This window comes from Nerophis lumbriciformis, linkage group LG20 (genome assembly GCF_033978685.3).
Source record: "Nerophis lumbriciformis linkage group LG20, RoL_Nlum_v2.1, whole genome shotgun sequence".
Taxonomy (NCBI): domain Eukaryota; kingdom Metazoa; phylum Chordata; class Actinopteri; order Syngnathiformes; family Syngnathidae; genus Nerophis; species Nerophis lumbriciformis.
In genome coordinates, this window is record NC_084567.2 from 12,112,806 (window position 1) to 12,130,000 (window position 17,195).

The 17,195-nt window shown below is 41.8% G+C and overlaps 1 protein-coding gene across 4 annotated transcripts in view; it reads right to left on the reverse strand.

The window, feature by feature from the left end:
- The window catches only part of LOC133619430 (ral guanine nucleotide dissociation stimulator-like), a 69,602-nt gene that overhangs the window by 2,702 nt on the left and 49,705 nt on the right, over positions 1-17,195 (reverse strand). For all 4 annotated transcript variants that reach the window (XM_061980445.2, XM_061980443.2, XM_061980444.2 and 1 more), the window contains exons 8-17: positions 15,467-15,551; positions 10,317-10,394; positions 7,782-7,868; positions 4,637-4,669; positions 4,444-4,565; positions 4,274-4,369; positions 2,198-2,402; positions 553-627; positions 208-468; positions 28-142 (exon numbers count right to left, since the gene is read on the reverse strand). In XM_061980445.2, the coding sequence (XP_061836429.1) occupies positions 28-142; positions 208-468; positions 553-627; positions 2,198-2,402; positions 4,274-4,369; positions 4,444-4,565; positions 4,637-4,669; positions 7,782-7,868; positions 10,317-10,394; positions 15,467-15,551 (1,157 nt within the window). The remainder of the gene's footprint in view (positions 1-27; positions 143-207; positions 469-552; positions 628-2,197; positions 2,403-4,273; positions 4,370-4,443; positions 4,566-4,636; positions 4,670-7,781; positions 7,869-10,316; positions 10,395-15,466; positions 15,552-17,195) is intronic.

The window sequence follows — 17,195 nt, forward strand, 5'->3', positions numbered from 1 at the left end:
CGCCGGAGGTGTCGGTGCGAGCATTACCTTTGTCCTCCGAGATCTTCTGCACCAGCTCGTAGTCCTCCGTCTTCTCCCGCTCCAGGTTGTGTTTGATCATCGCCTTCCTGATGACGGCGGGCGTCTTGTCCTGACTGGTCACCTGCGCGGGGGGAGGGGGGGCAAAGGTCAGTCATGTGTCACGGCGCGTCGGCAGGACGCCCTCACCAGGATGCTCTTGTACATGTTGCCGTTCTCCACGTCCAGGCTGACGCGGATGATGCAGCAGTCGTCCACCTGCTGGTTGTACAGCGGCAGCGACAGCGTGGAGTAGTTGGACACAGCCGACGCCGAGCGCTTGTGCGAGCGCGACAGTGGCGTGGACGAGGACACGGAGGAGGACGAGGCCGTGCTGGAGCCGGAGGCGGAGCCTGAGCTGGAGCCCATCCCGGACGTGTCCAGCGAGGACAGCGAGGTGCACTCCCAGAACTGTTTGTGATAAACAAGTGGGCGGGTCATCCAGTGCTAGCTCCGCCCCCCACCATCTTTTAAGAATGAAGCATCGGAACTCACCGTGGAAGTTGTGTCTGCAGAGGGCGCTTCTCTTCCCAACGCAGAAACGGAAAGTTTGACTGACGGCGTCGACGTCTAAACCCAAACACAAGACTGTAAAGAACTGGCTTGATAAAAAGTAAACATTCACTTCGGGGGGGCGTGAAAAAAAACATATTTCCCTGCTGGGGCGTGACAGAAAATAACGAAGAATCACTGTACTAGTGGAGTAAGGGGTGGCGTGAGAGGCAATAGCATATTAGCATCTTTAGTGGTAGTAAAGAACTAGCTTGATAAAAAAGTAAACATTAACTTCAGGTGGGTGTGACAAAAATGTTTTCCCTGAAGGGGCGTGACAGAAACTAATTGAGAACCACTGTACTAGTGGAGTAAGGGGTGTGTGAGAGGCAATAGCATATTAGCATCTTTAGTGTTAGTAAAGAACTAGCTTGATAAAAAGTAAACATTAACTTCAGGGGGGAGAGGGGCGTGAGAGGCAATATCATATTAGCATCTTTAGTGTTAGTAAAGAACTAGCTTGATGAAAAGTAAATATTAACTTCAGGTGGCGCGTGAAAAAAATGCTTTCCCTGGAGAGGCGTGACAGAAAATAATTGAGAACCACTGTACTAGTGGAGTAAGGGGGGTGTGAGAGGCAATAGCATATTAGCATCTTTAATGTTGATAAATAACTAGCTTGATAAAAAGTAAACATTAACTTCGGGGGGGCGTGAGAGGCAATAACATATTAGCATCTTTAGTGTTAGTAAAGAACTGGCTTGATAAAAAAGTAAACATTAAATTCAGGGGGGGCGTGACAGAAAAAAATGGAGAAACCCTGTACTAGTGGAGTAAGGGGGTCGTGAGAGGCAATAGCATATTAGCATCCTTAGTGTTAGTAAAGAACTAGCTTGATAAAAAAGTAAACATTAACTTCAGGGGGGCGTGAAAACTTTTTTCCCTGGGGAGGCGTGACAGAAAATAATGGAGAATCACTGTACTAGTGGAGTAAGGGGGGGCATGAGAGGCAATACCATACTAGCATCTTTAGTGTTAGTAAAGAACTACCTTGATAAAAAGTAAACATTAACTTCAGGGGGGGGGGGCGTCAAAAAATGTTTTCCCTGGGGGGAGTGACAGAAAATAATTGAAAACCACTGCACTAGTGGGGCATAGGGGCGCGTGAGAGGCAATAACATATTAGCATCTTTAGCGTTAGTAAGGAACAAGTTTGATAAAAAGTCAACATTAACTTCAGGGGGGTATTAAAACATTTTTTCCCTGGGGGTGCGTGACAGAAAATAATGGAGAATAATTGTACTAGTGGAGTAAGGGGGGGCGTGAGAGGCAATGGCATATTAGCATCTTTAGTGTTAGTAAAGAACTTCAAGGGGGGCGTGAACATTTTCTTTCCCTGGGGGGGCGTGACAGAAAATAATTGAGAACCACCGTACTAGTGGAGTAAGGGGAGCATGAGAGGCAATAGCATATTAGCATCTTTAGTGTTAGTAATGAACTAGCTTGATAAAAGGTAAACATTGAATTCAGGGGGGGCGTGACAGAAAATAATGGATAACCACAGTACTAGTGGGGTATGGCGGGGCGTGAGAGGCAATAATATATTAGCATCTTGAGGAGTCAAGCTAGCTAGCGCTAACGACCTCACCTTCCTCTCGTGTCCCTCCGGGGAGTCCGACAGGAAGCTGGCGTTGACGTCCTCCAGGTCCGAGCCGCTGGAGCTCACGGAGGTGACGCTGAGGGCGTCGCCGCTGTCCCCGCCGCCGCCGCCCTGGTACGGCCTGAAGTGGGCGTGGTCGAAGGACTTTGAATGAGAACCCACGGCGCCGGAAGCGCCCTCCGCCAGCTGTCGACTGCGCAGAAGGAAAGTTTAGACACCGCCACCAAAACCTTCATCAGCGTAAACAAAAGTACAGGAAGTCCTCTGTCTACAGCTACCATAAAAAAAAAGTGCAATTATTTCTACATGTCTCGGGGGCGTCGTGGAAAAGCTTATAATGACCTATGTTCGATGGCCATCCTTCATGATGTTGATTTCTAAATGATCTCAACTGCTTACTTTCACTAGAGTAAGGGGGGGGGCATGAGAGGCAATAGCATATTAGCATCTTTACTGTTAGTAAAGAACGAGCTTGAGAAAAAGTAAACATTAACTTCAGGGGGGAGTGAACATTTTTTTCCCCTGGGGGGGTGACAGAAAATAATGGAGAATCACTGTACTAGTGGAGTAAGGGGGGGCATGAGAGGCACTAGCATATTAGCATCTTTAGTGTTAGTAAAGAACTAGCTCGAGAAAAAGTAAACATTAACTTCAGGGGGGGCGTGAACATTTTTTTTCCCTGGGGGGGGGCAGAAAATAATGGAGAATCACTGTACTAGTGGAGTAAGGAGGGTGTGAGAAGCAATAGCATATTAGCATCTTTAGTATTAGTAAGGAACTAGCTTGATAACAAAGTAAACATTAACTTCAGGGGGGGCGTGACAAAAAAGTTTTCCCTGGAGGGGCGTAACAGAAAATAATTGAGAACCACAACACTAGTGGCGTAAGAGGCAATAGCATATTAGCATCTTTAGTGTTAGTTAAGAAATAGCTTGAGAAAAAGTAAACATTAACTTCAGGGGGGCGTGAAAAATGTTTTCCCCTGGGGGTGGCGTGACAGAAAATAATGGAGAACCACTGTACTAGTGGAGTAAGGGGGGGCATGAGAGACAATAGCATATTAGCATCTTTAGTGTTATTAAAGAAAAAGTAAACATTAACTTCAGGGGGGTGCGTGAAAAAATTGTTTCCCTGGGGGGGTTGTGACAGAAAATAATGGAAAATCACTGTAATAGTGGAGTAAGGGGGGCATGAGAGGCAATAGCATATTAGCCTCTTTAGTGTTAGTAAGGAACTAGCTTGATAACAAAGTAAACATTAACTTCAGGGTGGGCGTGAAAAAAAAAACAGATGTCCCTGCAGGGGCGTGACAGAAAATAACGAAGAATCACTGTACTAGTGGAGTAAAGAGGGGCATGAAAGGCAATAGCACATTAGCATCTTTAATGTTAGTAAAGAACTAGCTTGAGAAAAAGTAAACATTAACTTCAGGGGGGGCGTGAACTTTTTTTTTCGCTGGCGGAGCGTGACAGAAAATAATGGAGAACCACTGTACTCGTGGAGTAAGGAGGGCGTGAGAGGCAATAACATATTAGCATCTTTAGTGTTAGTAAGGAACTAGCTTGATAACAAAGTAAACATTAACTTCAGGGGGAGCGTGACAAAACTGTTTTCCCTGGAGGGGCGTAACAAAAAGTAATTGAGAACCACTACACTAGTGGAGTAAGGAGGGGCTTGAGAGGCAATAGCATATTAGCATCTTTAGTCTTAGTAAAGAACTAGTTTGATAAAAAGTAAACATTAACTTCAGGGGGGGGCGTGAACATTTTTTTTCGCTGGGGGGGCGTGACAGAAAATAATGGAGACTCACTGGACTAGTGGAGTAAGCTTTTTGTGGTACACTGCCGTCAGAAGAGTCGCCTGGGAGACGTGGAGGAAGGGATGCTAATTTTTGTTAGCTTGTCAATGGGATTGTCCATTAAATGTTAGCACTAAGCTAGCGGCATAAGAGCCAACCTTTATTCTGCGCGGTTCCATCGCTCATTGTCAGTTTATTCCTTGGTTGTAAAAGTATAAATGACATGGCTGCACAACGAGGTCGCTAAGCTAGCAGTGCTAACTTACTCGCTCCAGCGCTTCATGATTCCTCCGTTCTTCTTGGCGCGGAGGGTGTTGCTGGCCGACTCGGACAGCGGCTCGATGTCACACGACAGCTGGTAGCTGCGGCACAGAGGGGAGAGCGTGGTGACGCCGGGCGGGGGGGGGGGGAGGCACTGGGAGCTGGGGGGGCTCACCTGTCGGCCTCGCTGAGCTTCTCCACGCTGGCGAACCACTCGCGGAAGTGTCCGTCCTGAGTGAAGCTGTAGTTGTTGGAGGCCAGCTGCAGCAGTTTGATCTGCGCGATCACCTCGAACTCCTGCAACACCAACATGTTAACTACTGCCCTCTGTCGGCGCGCGCGAGCGTTTTGTGAGGCCTGACACGCACCTTCCTTCTCTTCTCAAAGTTGATCAGACCGCCCTGAAAGACACAGGACCTTTTGTTGGACTGCAGTTTTATTAGGAGGTCAGGCGTTTACACAATATACAAATGTGATTCTTTCTGGCCCCGCCCCCTTCTCATTGCAAATATTCAAATAGCACTGTCATACGTTTGTAAATTACAAACCCCAAAAGCAGTGAAGTTGTCACGTTGTGTAAACGGTAAATAAAAACAGAATACAATGATTTGCAAATCTTTTTCAACTTATATTCAATTGAATAGACTGCAAAGACACGATATTTAATTTTCACACTGAGAAACTTTGTTATTTTTTGCAAAAATTAGCTCATTTGGAATGTGATGCCTGCAACATGTTTCAAAAAAGCTGGCACAAGTGGCAAAAAAAGACTGAGAAAGTTGAGGAATGCTCATCAAACACTTATTTGGAACATCCCACAGGTGAGCAGGCTAATTGGGAACAGGTGGGTGCCATGATTGGGTATAAAAGCAGCTTCCATGAAATGCTCAGTCATTCACAAACAAGGATGGGGCGAGGGTCACCACTTTGTCAACAAATGCCTGAGCAAATTGTCCAACAGTTTAAGAACAACATTTCTCAACTAGCTATTGCAAAGTGTAAAAGGCAGCATGTGTGATGGTATGGGGGTGTATTAGTGCCCAAGGCATGGGTAACTTACACATCTGTGAAGGCGCCATTAATACTGAAAGGTACATACCGTATTTTCCGCACTATAAGGCGCACCTAAAAACCACACATTTTCTCAAAAGCTGACAGTGCGCCTTATAACCCGGTGCGCTTTATATATGGATAAATATTAAGATTCATTTTCATAAAGTTTCGGTCTCGCAACTTCGGTAAACAGCCGCCATCTTTTTTCCCGGTAGAACAGGAAGCGCTTCTTCTTCTACGCAAGCAACCGCCAAGGTAAGCACCCGCCCCCATAGAACAGGAAGCGCTTCTTCTTCTACTGTAAGCAACCACCCGCCCGCGTAGAAGAAGAAAAAGCGCGCGGATATCACCGTACGTTTCATTTCCTTTGTGTGTTTACATCTGTAAAGACCACAAAATGGCTCCTACTAAGCGACCGGGATTCGGTTCATGAAAAGACGCAATCTCTCCATTCGCACACGGATTACTATTTCCCAGCAACTGATATTCCTGTGAACCGCACTGTGGATACAACGGGAGCACGTACGGTGAATATTCGCACCACAGGGAATGAGAAGTCATCCTTCACTGTGGTTCTAGCTTGCCATGCTAATGGCCAGAAACTTCCACCCATGGTGATATTCAAAAGGAAGACCTTGCCAAAAGAGACCTTTCCAGCCGGCGTCATCATAAAAGCTAACTCGAAGGGATGGATGAAGAAAAGATGAGCGAGTGGTTAAGGTAAGTTTAAGTTTACGCGAAGAGGCCGGGTGACTTTTTTCACGCAGCTCTGTCCATGTTGATATACGTATGTTTGTGATTGCACATTTGCGTACATTTTGGGAGTGAACAGAGTTGTTAGAACGCTGGTTTTTAATATATTATTAAAGTTTGACTGACCTATCTGACTGTTTTTTTGACATTCCTTTAGCGCAGTTAGATGCGGCTTACAACATGGGGCGGCTTATTGGTGGACAAAGTTTTGAAATATGCCGTTCATTGAAGGCGCGGCTTATAACCCAGGGCGCCTTATGGTGCGGAAAATACGGTACAGGTTTTGGAGCAACATATGTTGCCATCCAAGCAACGTTATGGACGCCCCTGCTTATTTCAGCAAGACAATGCCAAGCCACGTGTTACAACAGTGTGGCTTTGTAGTAAAAGAGTGCGGGTACTAGACTGGCCTGCCTGTAGTCAAGACCTGTCTTCCATTGAAAATGTGTGGTGCATTATGAAGCCTAAAATAGCAGAAGGGAGACTGTTGAACAACTTAAGCTGTACATCAAGCAAGAATGGGAAAGAATTCCACTTCAAAAATGTGTCTCCTCAGTTCCCAAACCTTTACTGAGTGTTGTTAAAAGGAAAGGCCATGTAACACAATGATAAAAATGCCCCTGTGACAAGTTTTTTGCAATGTGTTGCTGCCATTAAACTCGAAGTTCATGATTATTTGCAAAAAATGAAGTTTCTCAGTGTGAACATGAAGTATCTTGTCTTTGCAGTCTATTCAATTGAATATAAGTTGAAAAGGATTTGCAAATCATTGTATTCTCTTTTTATTTACCATTTACACAACGTGACAACTTCACTGGTTTTAGAGTTTGTATTCAAAATAAATTTTCTGACCCCTGACATCATATCAAAATCTCCACAAACTTAGTCCCATTTGTTATATACTGCAATTAGTTTTGTCTAAATATTATAGTTTTTTATGTAATTAACATATTCCCATTTATTCGTGCTGCAAACTATTTATGTCTATTAAAGTTCTTATGTTGTTAATGTAGACCCAGGACACGTTGAGAAGACTATCTCTCCCGGCTGGCCTGGGAACGCCTCAGGATCCCCCGGGAGGAGCTGGACGAAGTGGCTGGGGAGAGGGAAGTCTGGGCTTCCCTGTTTAGGCTGCTGCTCCCGCGACCCGACCTCGAATAAGCGGAAGAAAATGGATGGATGGATGTTGTTAATGTTTTATACTTATATTATTAACATTTTATAGTGTGTTATTATTCATGACCACCCTACCTTGTCAAAATCTCCCCAAACTTTTCTCAAAAGTTTGTGCTGCAAAATGTTTTGCTTATTATAGTTTTTATGTAAAATAGTTATACTTTTTTTTATTATTAACTTGTTATTATTCATAACCCCCCATCTCCTAAACTTGTCCCAAAGGTTTGTGCTGCCACATTGTTTTTGGTCATCTATTACAGTTTTTATGTTATTAACATGTTATTATACATAAAAGAAAAAGTGTAATAGTTAGAAAATAAATATTTTGCAGCACAAAGGAGTGGGGAATAACAACACGTTAACAACATACACAAACTGTCAAACAATAACACAAAAACTATAATAAGTATTTTGCAGCAGAGTGTTATTTGAATATTTGCTTTCTTGGGATTAACATTGAACACTTTCAGCAAATATCAGACATTTTTTCAAGCAAACGTCCCGTGGTGTCCCCCGGCCCCCCGCACTGACCTCCATGTAGTCCTTCATGGCCGTGTCCATCATCACCAGGTCCGTCAGGAAGGTGCCCAGGTAGGGAATGGTGCCCTGCATCACGCCCTGATCCCAGACCAGCATTAGTGTGCATTCACATTGGTCACATGACACTCTTCTATCGCCATGGTAACCCTTGATTTAGTGCTTTTTCTCTCTCCAGGACTAAACATAGGGCAGCTAAAGTTAGTTTGCGGTAACCTAGCAACACACCAGGGGAACAAAGTCATATTCCTGCCACTAGATGGCGCCTGAGACAAGCACTGTACTTGCTAACGAGATGAGTGAATGCTCCAATGCTGAAGTTGAAGTGAAATGTTGACAGAAAGTAGTATGAATGCAAGAATAGTTTGAATGTTGGAATGGTTTGAATGTTGAAGGGTGTGAATTTCCAGGAAAACCGGAATTTGGTTTGAAAATTGGGAAAGTGTTAATTTGAATGTCCAGGATGAGTGGAATGTGTTGATGTTGGAATAGTTTGAATAAGTTGAAAAATGTGGGAATTGTGCAACTTGTAAAAATGTCTCATTCATTTCAATGGGAACTTCCTGAAAATTTGGGAATTTTGGGGAAAACAATGATTAGGAGCATGTATGTCATGAATGAGCTGCATTGGTTGGTGCTGAAATTGTTTAAATCGGTCAAGAAAAGTTGAAGTAGTAACAGTTTTTTTAATTGAAAAATGGTATTACGGAATTTCGGGAAAACCGGGAATTTTATTAAGTTCTTAAACCAACTTGTTTTTTTGTCCTGACTAAGAGGAATGTTTTGACTATGGAACGGTTGAAATGGGTTGAAAAATGTGAAAGGAGTCATCGCACTAAAAAAGGTTGGAAATAAGGTAAGAAAAAAACAGGAATTGCTGGAAATTTGTTGAATGTGGAAAAATGGTTGTTTGAATTTCCAGAATGAATTGAATGTGTTGATGTTGGAATGGCTTGAATCGGTTGAAAAATGTGGGAATTGTGGAAGTTTGAAAAATGGCCAATTAATTTTGGATGGGGAAAATGTCCCTAAAAACGAGGAATTCCAGGAAATCCGGGATTTTTTTTTAGTATTGTTGAAGTAGTGCACACAATTCCTGAACAGGCTGAATATTTTGAAGTTGAAACGGTTTAAATTAGATGAAAAATGTAGAAGTTGTGGTATTTTGAAAAATGTCCCATGGGAAATTCATAAAAATGTGGCAATTCCGGGAAAAGCGGGAATTTTTTGGAAAATTGTGAAAAACTTGAATGTTCTGAATGAGTTGAAATGGTTGGTGTTGGAAATTTTCAAAACGGTCGAGAAATGTTGAAGTAGTAACATTTTTAATTGAGAAATGGTATTACGGAATTCCTGGAAAACCGGGAATTTTTCCGGTTCAAAAAACAGCTTTGTTTTTTAGGTCCTGATTAAGAGGAATGTTTTGAAAGTGGAATGGTTGAGAAATGTGGGAGGAGTAGTCGACAGAAAAAAGGGTGAAAATAGGGTTTGGGAAACTGGGATCTCCTGGAATTCTTTTGAAATTGGAAAAATGATAGTTTGAATGTCCAGGATAAGTGGAATGTGTTGAAGGTGGAATGGTTTGAATAGGTTGAAAATGTGCGAATTGTGGAAGTTTGCAAAATGGCCAATTCATTTTAAAATTGGGAAATTGTCCCTAAAAACTGGGAATTTTTTTTTAGAATTGTTGAAGTAGTGCACACAATTCCTGAACAGGCTGAATATTTTGAAGTTGAAACGGTTTAAATTGGATGAAAAATTTAGGAGTTGTGGAATTTTGAAAAATGTCCCATTCATTTCAATGGGAATTTCATAAAAATTTGGGATTTCGGGGAAAATAAGGAATTTTTTTGAAAATGGTAAAAAACATGAATTTTCTGAATGAGTTGAATGGTTGGTGTTGGAATTTTTCCAAACGGTCATGAAATGTTGAAGTGGTAACATTTTTAATTGAGAAATCGTATTACGGAATTCCTGGAAAACCGGGAGTTTTTGTTTTTTTGTCCTGATTAAGAGGAATGTTTTGACGGTGGAACGGTTGAAAAATGTGGGAGGAGTAGTCGACAGAAAAAAGGGGGAAAATAGGGTTTGGGAAACTGGGATCTCCTGGAATTTTTTTGAAATTGGAAAAAATGATAGTTTGAATGTCCAGGATGAGTGGAATGTGTTGAAGGTGGAATGGTTTGAACAGGTTGACAAATGTGGAAATGGTGGAAGTTAGAAAAATGGCCAATTCATTTTAAATAGGAAAAATGTCCCGGAAAACCTGAAATTCTGGGAAATCTGGGAATTTTTATAATTTGTCAAGGGAAAGCCCGTGATTCCCGAATAGGCTGAACAGTTTGAAGTTGGAACGGTTTGAATGGGATGAAAAATGTGGACGGTAGAGCTCGCCAAAATGTGGAGAAGAATGCTTTGAAGCATTCACACAGTAAGTGTGTTCTCCATAAATCTGCTGTAACGCTGCTTTGCAAGCACTCCAGTTAGCCCCGCCCCTCCCCAGCCAAGATGGCGACTATTGGAACTCACCAGGTCTCTCTGCTGCTGGTGTCTCCTCTGAGCCCGCTTGGGGTTGATCTCCAGGGTGGCGAACTTGGACGTGCCCTCCTGGCAGAGGAAGACACACAAAGGGTTTCATGGTTGTTGCTAAGCGAACACAATACGAAGAAACATTTACGACAAACGCTGTGCGCTTCGCTCATAAACACATTACGATGGGACTGCCTGTGAATGTAGCTTGCGTGCTAACTCCGCCCCTCAACACACTCATGCACGCCTGGTCTGCCAGAGAATAAGAAGACGCAGCAACAGGGATTTTTAATTTTTTTTGTACAAATACTGACCAGTCTCGTTAGGGATGGGTGCCGTTTACATTTGAACCGATACGGTACCAATTCCCAGTACCTGATTATCAATACCAGCATTCAAAGGTACCAATTTTCAGTGCTTTTGCGTGTGTGTTAGTAAATATTGTTTTTAATGGTAAAAGTATCAATTGCAATTGTGAGTCCAAGACGTTAGATGGCAGTAGTGTATGGTTTAAGGTGTGTTGGCTAGTCAGTTACGTCGCAGTCTTTTGTTGCGCCCTAAACAGTTTTAATACTGCAAGTACGGTACTTATTACGCAGCAGCTGTTTGTTGGTAACGTACATCTTAGTTGTGATTTTCATGAACACATTTGGAGTGGCCATGTAAAATCGCTAATGCTAATCAGTAGCATGTCAATAGCAAAGCCAATGTATTATCAGCATCAAGCTAGCGCATTGTTGGAAAAGTGGAGCCTTACTAAATGGCGAGTATGACATTATGTTGCAATTACAGTTGTAAGTCCAAAACGCTAGATGGAAGTAGTGTTTAGTTTTGTTGTTGGGCCCTAAAAAGTGTTAATACTATAAGTATTGGACTTACAGCTGTTTGATTGTTAACGTGCATCTTAGTTATAATTTTCATCAACACATTTGGAGTGGCCATGTAAAATCGCTAATGCTAATCAGTATCATGTCAATAGCAAAGCCAATGTATTATTAGCATCAAGCCAGCGCATTGTAAACATATTTTTTTGACTCAAATGCTTTGTTGGCATTAAAAATTGCAACATTGCCTAGAGATCGTTTGGCTGAGTCCGCTCTCAGTGCTGCTGGAGTGATTGCCAGTTTTTATTGCAACATTTAAAAATGAGCTGATTATGATAACTGATGTCCGTCTTCTTTTATTATAACATTTCTGAGTCTCATTTGCAAGTATGACGTTAAGTTGCAATTACAGTTGCAAGTCCAAGACGCTGGGTGGCAGTAGTGTATAGCTTTTGTTGTTGTTGTACCCTAAAAAGTGTTAATACTGTAAGTATTGGACTTACAGCTGTTTGATTGTAACGTGCATCTTAGTTCTAGTTTTCATGAACACATTTGGAAGTGTTAAAATCGCCATTTAAAATCGCTAATGCTAATCAGTAGCATGTCAATAGCAAAGTCAATGTATCTTAGCATCGAGCTAGCGCATTGTAAACATAATTTTTTGACTCAAATACTTAGTTGGCATTGAAAATTGCAACATTGCCTAGAGGTCATTTGACTAAGTCGGTTCTCGGTGCTGCTGGAGTGATCGACTTTGCGTGAATCATTGCCTGGTAGATTGCCAAGTAAAGTACTTGATTTGGTGCCCATCCCTAAATCTACTGGCTTTTCCTGGACACTTTTGGAAACCGTGGCATGAAAGCGGGTGTCGCTCCTCTCAACGAGCGGCTGCGAGACCCCCGCTCTCAAAAGACTAAAAGTAGAGATAAATGCTTTAAAATGTAATATCGAAAATTATCGGTATCGGTTTCAAAAAGTAAAATGAATGACTTTTTAAAACGCCGCTGTACGGAGCGGTACATATCCGGTAAAACACGGACGTAGGGCATACTTGCCAAACCTCACGATTTTCCCTGGAGACTCCCGAATTTCAGTGCCCCTCCCGAAAATCTCCCGGGGCAACCATTCTCCCGATTTCCACCCGGACATGGGGGCGTGCCTTGAAGGCACTGCCTTTAGCGTCCTCTACAACCTGTCGTCACGTCCGCTTTTCCTCCATACAGACAGCATTCCCGCCCAGTCACATATTATATGCAGCTTTTACACACACATAAGTGAATGCAATGCATACTTGGTCAACAGCCATACAGGTCACACTGAGGGTGGCCGTATAAACATCTTTAACACTGTTACAAATATGCGCCACACTGTGAACCCACACCAAACAAGAACAACAAACACATTTCGGGAGAACATCCGCACCGTAACACAACATAAACACAACAGAACAAATACCCAGAACCCCTTGCAGCACTAACTCTTCCGGGACGCTACAATAAACACCCCTGCTACGACCAAACCCCCACCCCCCCACACCCCACCTCAACCCTGCCGCGCCCCCATCTCCCGAATTCGGAGGTCTCAAGGTTGGCAAGTATGCTCTAGTATACTCTGGACTGAAGCTGTGTGCCATCATTGTTTTTGTAGCTGTTGTTTTGAGGCATGTTTAAAAAAAAATTAAAAATAATGCACTTTGTGAAAGTCAAAGTATAGTATTTCCCATCGTTGTAATGGGTATCAGGATTATCTCAGTGTGAGCATGTCTCAAATTCCAAGCTGTTTTGAGGCATATTAAAAAAAAGTAATGCACTTTGTGACTTCAATAATAAATATGGCAGTGCCATATTGGCACTTTTTTCCATAACTTGAAGTGAAGTGAAGTGAATTATATTTACGTATATAGCGCTTGAGTTGATTTATTTTGGAAAACCTTGTTACATTGTTTAATGCATCCAGCAGGGCATCACAACAAAATTAGGCATAATAATGTCTTAATTCCACGACTGTATATATCGGTATCGATTGATATCGGAACCGGTAATTAAGGGTCGGACAATATCGGAATATCGGATATCGGCAAAAAAGCCATTATCGGACATCTCTAACTAAAAGGCGGTGTTGATTTGCTTGTGACATAAAAAAAAAAAAGCAATCGCAAAAAGAAGCAAGAGAAACAAAAAACGATTGGTATTTTCAAAGATATTTAAGACGCCCCGCTGCCACAAGTCACTGCATAGTGATGAGTCAAGTGGGCGGCGCCCGGGGTCTCCTGTGACACCCTGCTGTTATCTAAGGCAGCCAGAGGGGTTTCCCTCCAAGATGGAGGCAGGTCACCTACATCCTTAATACCGCTTCTTGTATTGCATCATTCCTTCAGATATAAAGTGCTTGAAACAAAAACAATAAAATAACCCACATTTGATCACACTAGCAACTAGGGTTGTACGGTATAGTACTGCGGTACTAATGAATTATAATCGGTACTATACTGCCTCTAAAAAGTACCGGTCCTCCCCCCTCTTTTTTTTTTTTCTTTTTTAATCGGGCATGATGGCGCGTTGCATCTTTTAGCATCACAAAATCTTTTTTCCTTTCTTTAAAATTCATATTATGTTTAGAAACTCAGGAAATACGTCCCTGGACACATGACGACTTTGAATATGACCAATGTATGATCCTGTAACTACTTGGTATCGGATCGATACTTAAATGTGTGTTATCATCCAAAACTAATGTAAAGTATCAAACAAGAGAAGAATAAGTGATTATTACATTTTAACAGAAGTGTAGATAGAACATGTTAAAACAGAAAATAAGCACATATTAACAGTAAATGAACAAGTAGATTAATAACCAATTTTTACAGTTTGTCCCTCATAATGTTGACAAAATAATAGAATAATAAATGACACAATATGTTACTGCATACGTCAGCAGACTAATTAGGAGTCTTTGTTTGTTTACATACTACTAAAAGATAAATTGTCTGTTCACGATTTTATTACAATAATAAACATATGTTTATTGTACCCTAAGATTTTTTGTTAAAATAAAGCCATTAATGAAATTTTTTGTGGTGCCCTTTTTTTTTTAGAAAAGTATAAAAAAATGTATCGAAATACATTTTGGTACCGGTACCAAAATATTGGTATCGGGACAACCCTATGAGCAACTCTGGCACTTGGACATCACAACACTGATAAAAGGAAGTATTTTATGACATAAAGTACATCTCTATGATTGCAACAGCCTGGGCAGCGTGTGTCCAGAAAAAACATTTTGCCACTGGAAATAATTGATCTGTATTTAAACAAGCTGATAAAAGTGGAAAATAATACTTTTTGACAGCATAATAAATGACGTGTGTGATGTCTGTAGGAGTGTTTTCATGCATATTTGTACGTGCTGTCGTGATGTAATCAAGCTAGCGTTGTTAGCATGAGCTAATATGCTAAAACGTATGTCTGTGTAAGTATAATTAACTTACTCATTTTGTATTGTTTTAGTTTAGTAAATTCACCAAAACGTCACCGTGGAGTTTTTGAGTCTGTATAGCTGATTGGGTGGGTCCATGACGAGGACTTCTGTTTTACGGTCGTTTGGAAACAATTAATGTATGTAAATAAACATTTATGAAATATTCCTGTGTAACTTAACTCATTTCAAAACGTACTGTATACATCTGCGTCTTATAGTCTGGTGCGGCTAATACATGGAAAAATAATTTTTTCTTTTAAAATTTAGTGGGTGTCTGGAAAATACGGTAACTTAAACAATTCTTACTTACTAAACCGTCCTGTGTGATGTCTGCAGGAGTGTTTTCATGCATATTTCTACACGCTATCGTAATGTAATGCAGGTAGCGGCGTTAGCATGAGTTAATACGCTAACACGTATGTCTGTGTTAGTACTATTAACTTACAACGGCATTCTTTTTGTATGGTTTCAGTTTCACAAACTCCTCAGTAAATTCACCAAAACGTCACCGTGGAGTTATTGAGTCTGTTTAGCTGATTGGAGAGCTAGCTTGCGCAGCAAGTGGGCCCCTGACGATGACTTCTGTTTTGTTTGATCAGCCATTTTACTGCCGTGTTATAGAAACCAAATGGAAAAATAAACATTTACAGAATCTCACTCATGTATATATCTGCGACTTATAGTGCGGCTAATATATGGAAACGCTATTTCCTTCTCAAATGTAGTGGGTGCGGCTTATACACCGGTCCAAAAAATACAGTAAAGTATATACTTGAACTTCTTCCCGGTTCCCAAGTCTGTTCCAGGAGTTGAAAGGTGTCAGGTAAACATATCAAAGTGGCATCTCACCTTGACCAGCAGCTCTCGGCTCAGCGAGTAGTTGTTGTCGTCTGAGAAGATCTCGGAAAGCTCGCGGAATGTGCGGAAGCTCTCTCTGGGGGGTACAAGGAGCGGATTACTTTAGAATGGAAAGTAACTATATATATATATATATATATATATATATATATATATATACCGTATTTTCCGCACTATAAGGCGCACCTAAAAACCACAATTTTTCTCAAAAGCTGACAGTGCGCCTAATAACCCGGTGCGCTTTATTACGATTCATTTTCATAAAGTTTCGGTCTCGCAACTTCGGTAAACAGCCGCCATCTTTTTTCCCGGTAGAACAGGAAGCGCTTCTTCTTCTACGCAAGCAACCGCCAAGGAAAGCACCCGCCCCCATAGAACAGGAAGCGCTTCACCCGCCCCCATAGAACAGGAAGCGCTTCACCCGCCCCCGGAAGAAGAAGAAAAAACGCGCGGATATCACCGTACGTTTCATTTCCTGTTTACATCTGTAAAGACCACAAAATGGCTCCTACTAAACGATCCCGTTCATAAAAAGACGCAATCTCTCCATCCGCACACGGATTACTACCGTATTTCACAGCAACTGAACCGCACTGTGGAACGGGAGCACGTACGGTGAATATTCGCTCCACAGGGAATGAGAAGTCATCCTTCACTGTGGTTCTAGCTTGCCATGCTAACTTCCACTCATGGTGATATTCAAAAGGAAGACCTTGCCAAAAGACACCTTTCCAGCCGGCGTCATCATAAAAGCTAACTCGAAGGGATGGATGGATGAAGAAAAGATGAGCGAGTGGTTAAGGGAAGTTTACGCGAAGAGGCCGGGTGGCTTTTTTCACACAGCTCCGAAGGCGAACACACCTTCACTAAGACGGGCAGACAGCCTCGGACGACATACGCCAACATTTGCCAGTGGATCGTAAATGCTTGGGCAGATATTTCGGTCACAACTGTGGTCCGAGCTTTCCGGAAGGCAGGATTCACAGAACAACAGCGACACTGACTCCCGATGACTTCTACGAGACGGAACCGGCCATTTTGGATCCCACGCTTGCGCAACTTTTCAATTCGGACACCGAAGACGAAGAATTCGAAGGATTTACGAATGAAGAATAACTTCAGAAGGTGAGCGCTATGTTTATTTTGTGTGTTGTGACATTAACGTTCGAGCAACATTATGTTACTATTGCTCTACACCATTTTGAATTTTACTATGTTTGTGATTGCACATTTGCGTACATTTTGGGACAGAGTTGTTAGAACGCTGGTTTTCAATATATTATTAAAGTTTGACTGAACTATCTGACTGTTTTTTTGACATTCACTTTAGCGCAGCGTTTTTTTGACATTCACTTTAGCGCAGCGTAGGCGCGGCTTTTAGTCCGGGGCGGCTTATTGGTGGACAAAATTATGAAATATGTAATTCATAGAAGGTGCGGCTAATAATCCGGTGCGCCTTATAGTGCGGAAAATACGGTATATATACACACATACATACATATATGTATATGTGCGTGTGTACATATTATATTAATATGATGAATGTACATAATGAATATAATTGGATATTGAGAGAAAGTTGTTTACTTCTGTGATGACCTCCATAAAGTTTTGTAATTAATCCAAAATATCAAGCAGCTAAAATGTGCCAAACATGGATACGTGTGGGGGGAGAGTTTTTCCCATAATGCACTGTAATGGATTTAAATTGGTGTAATGT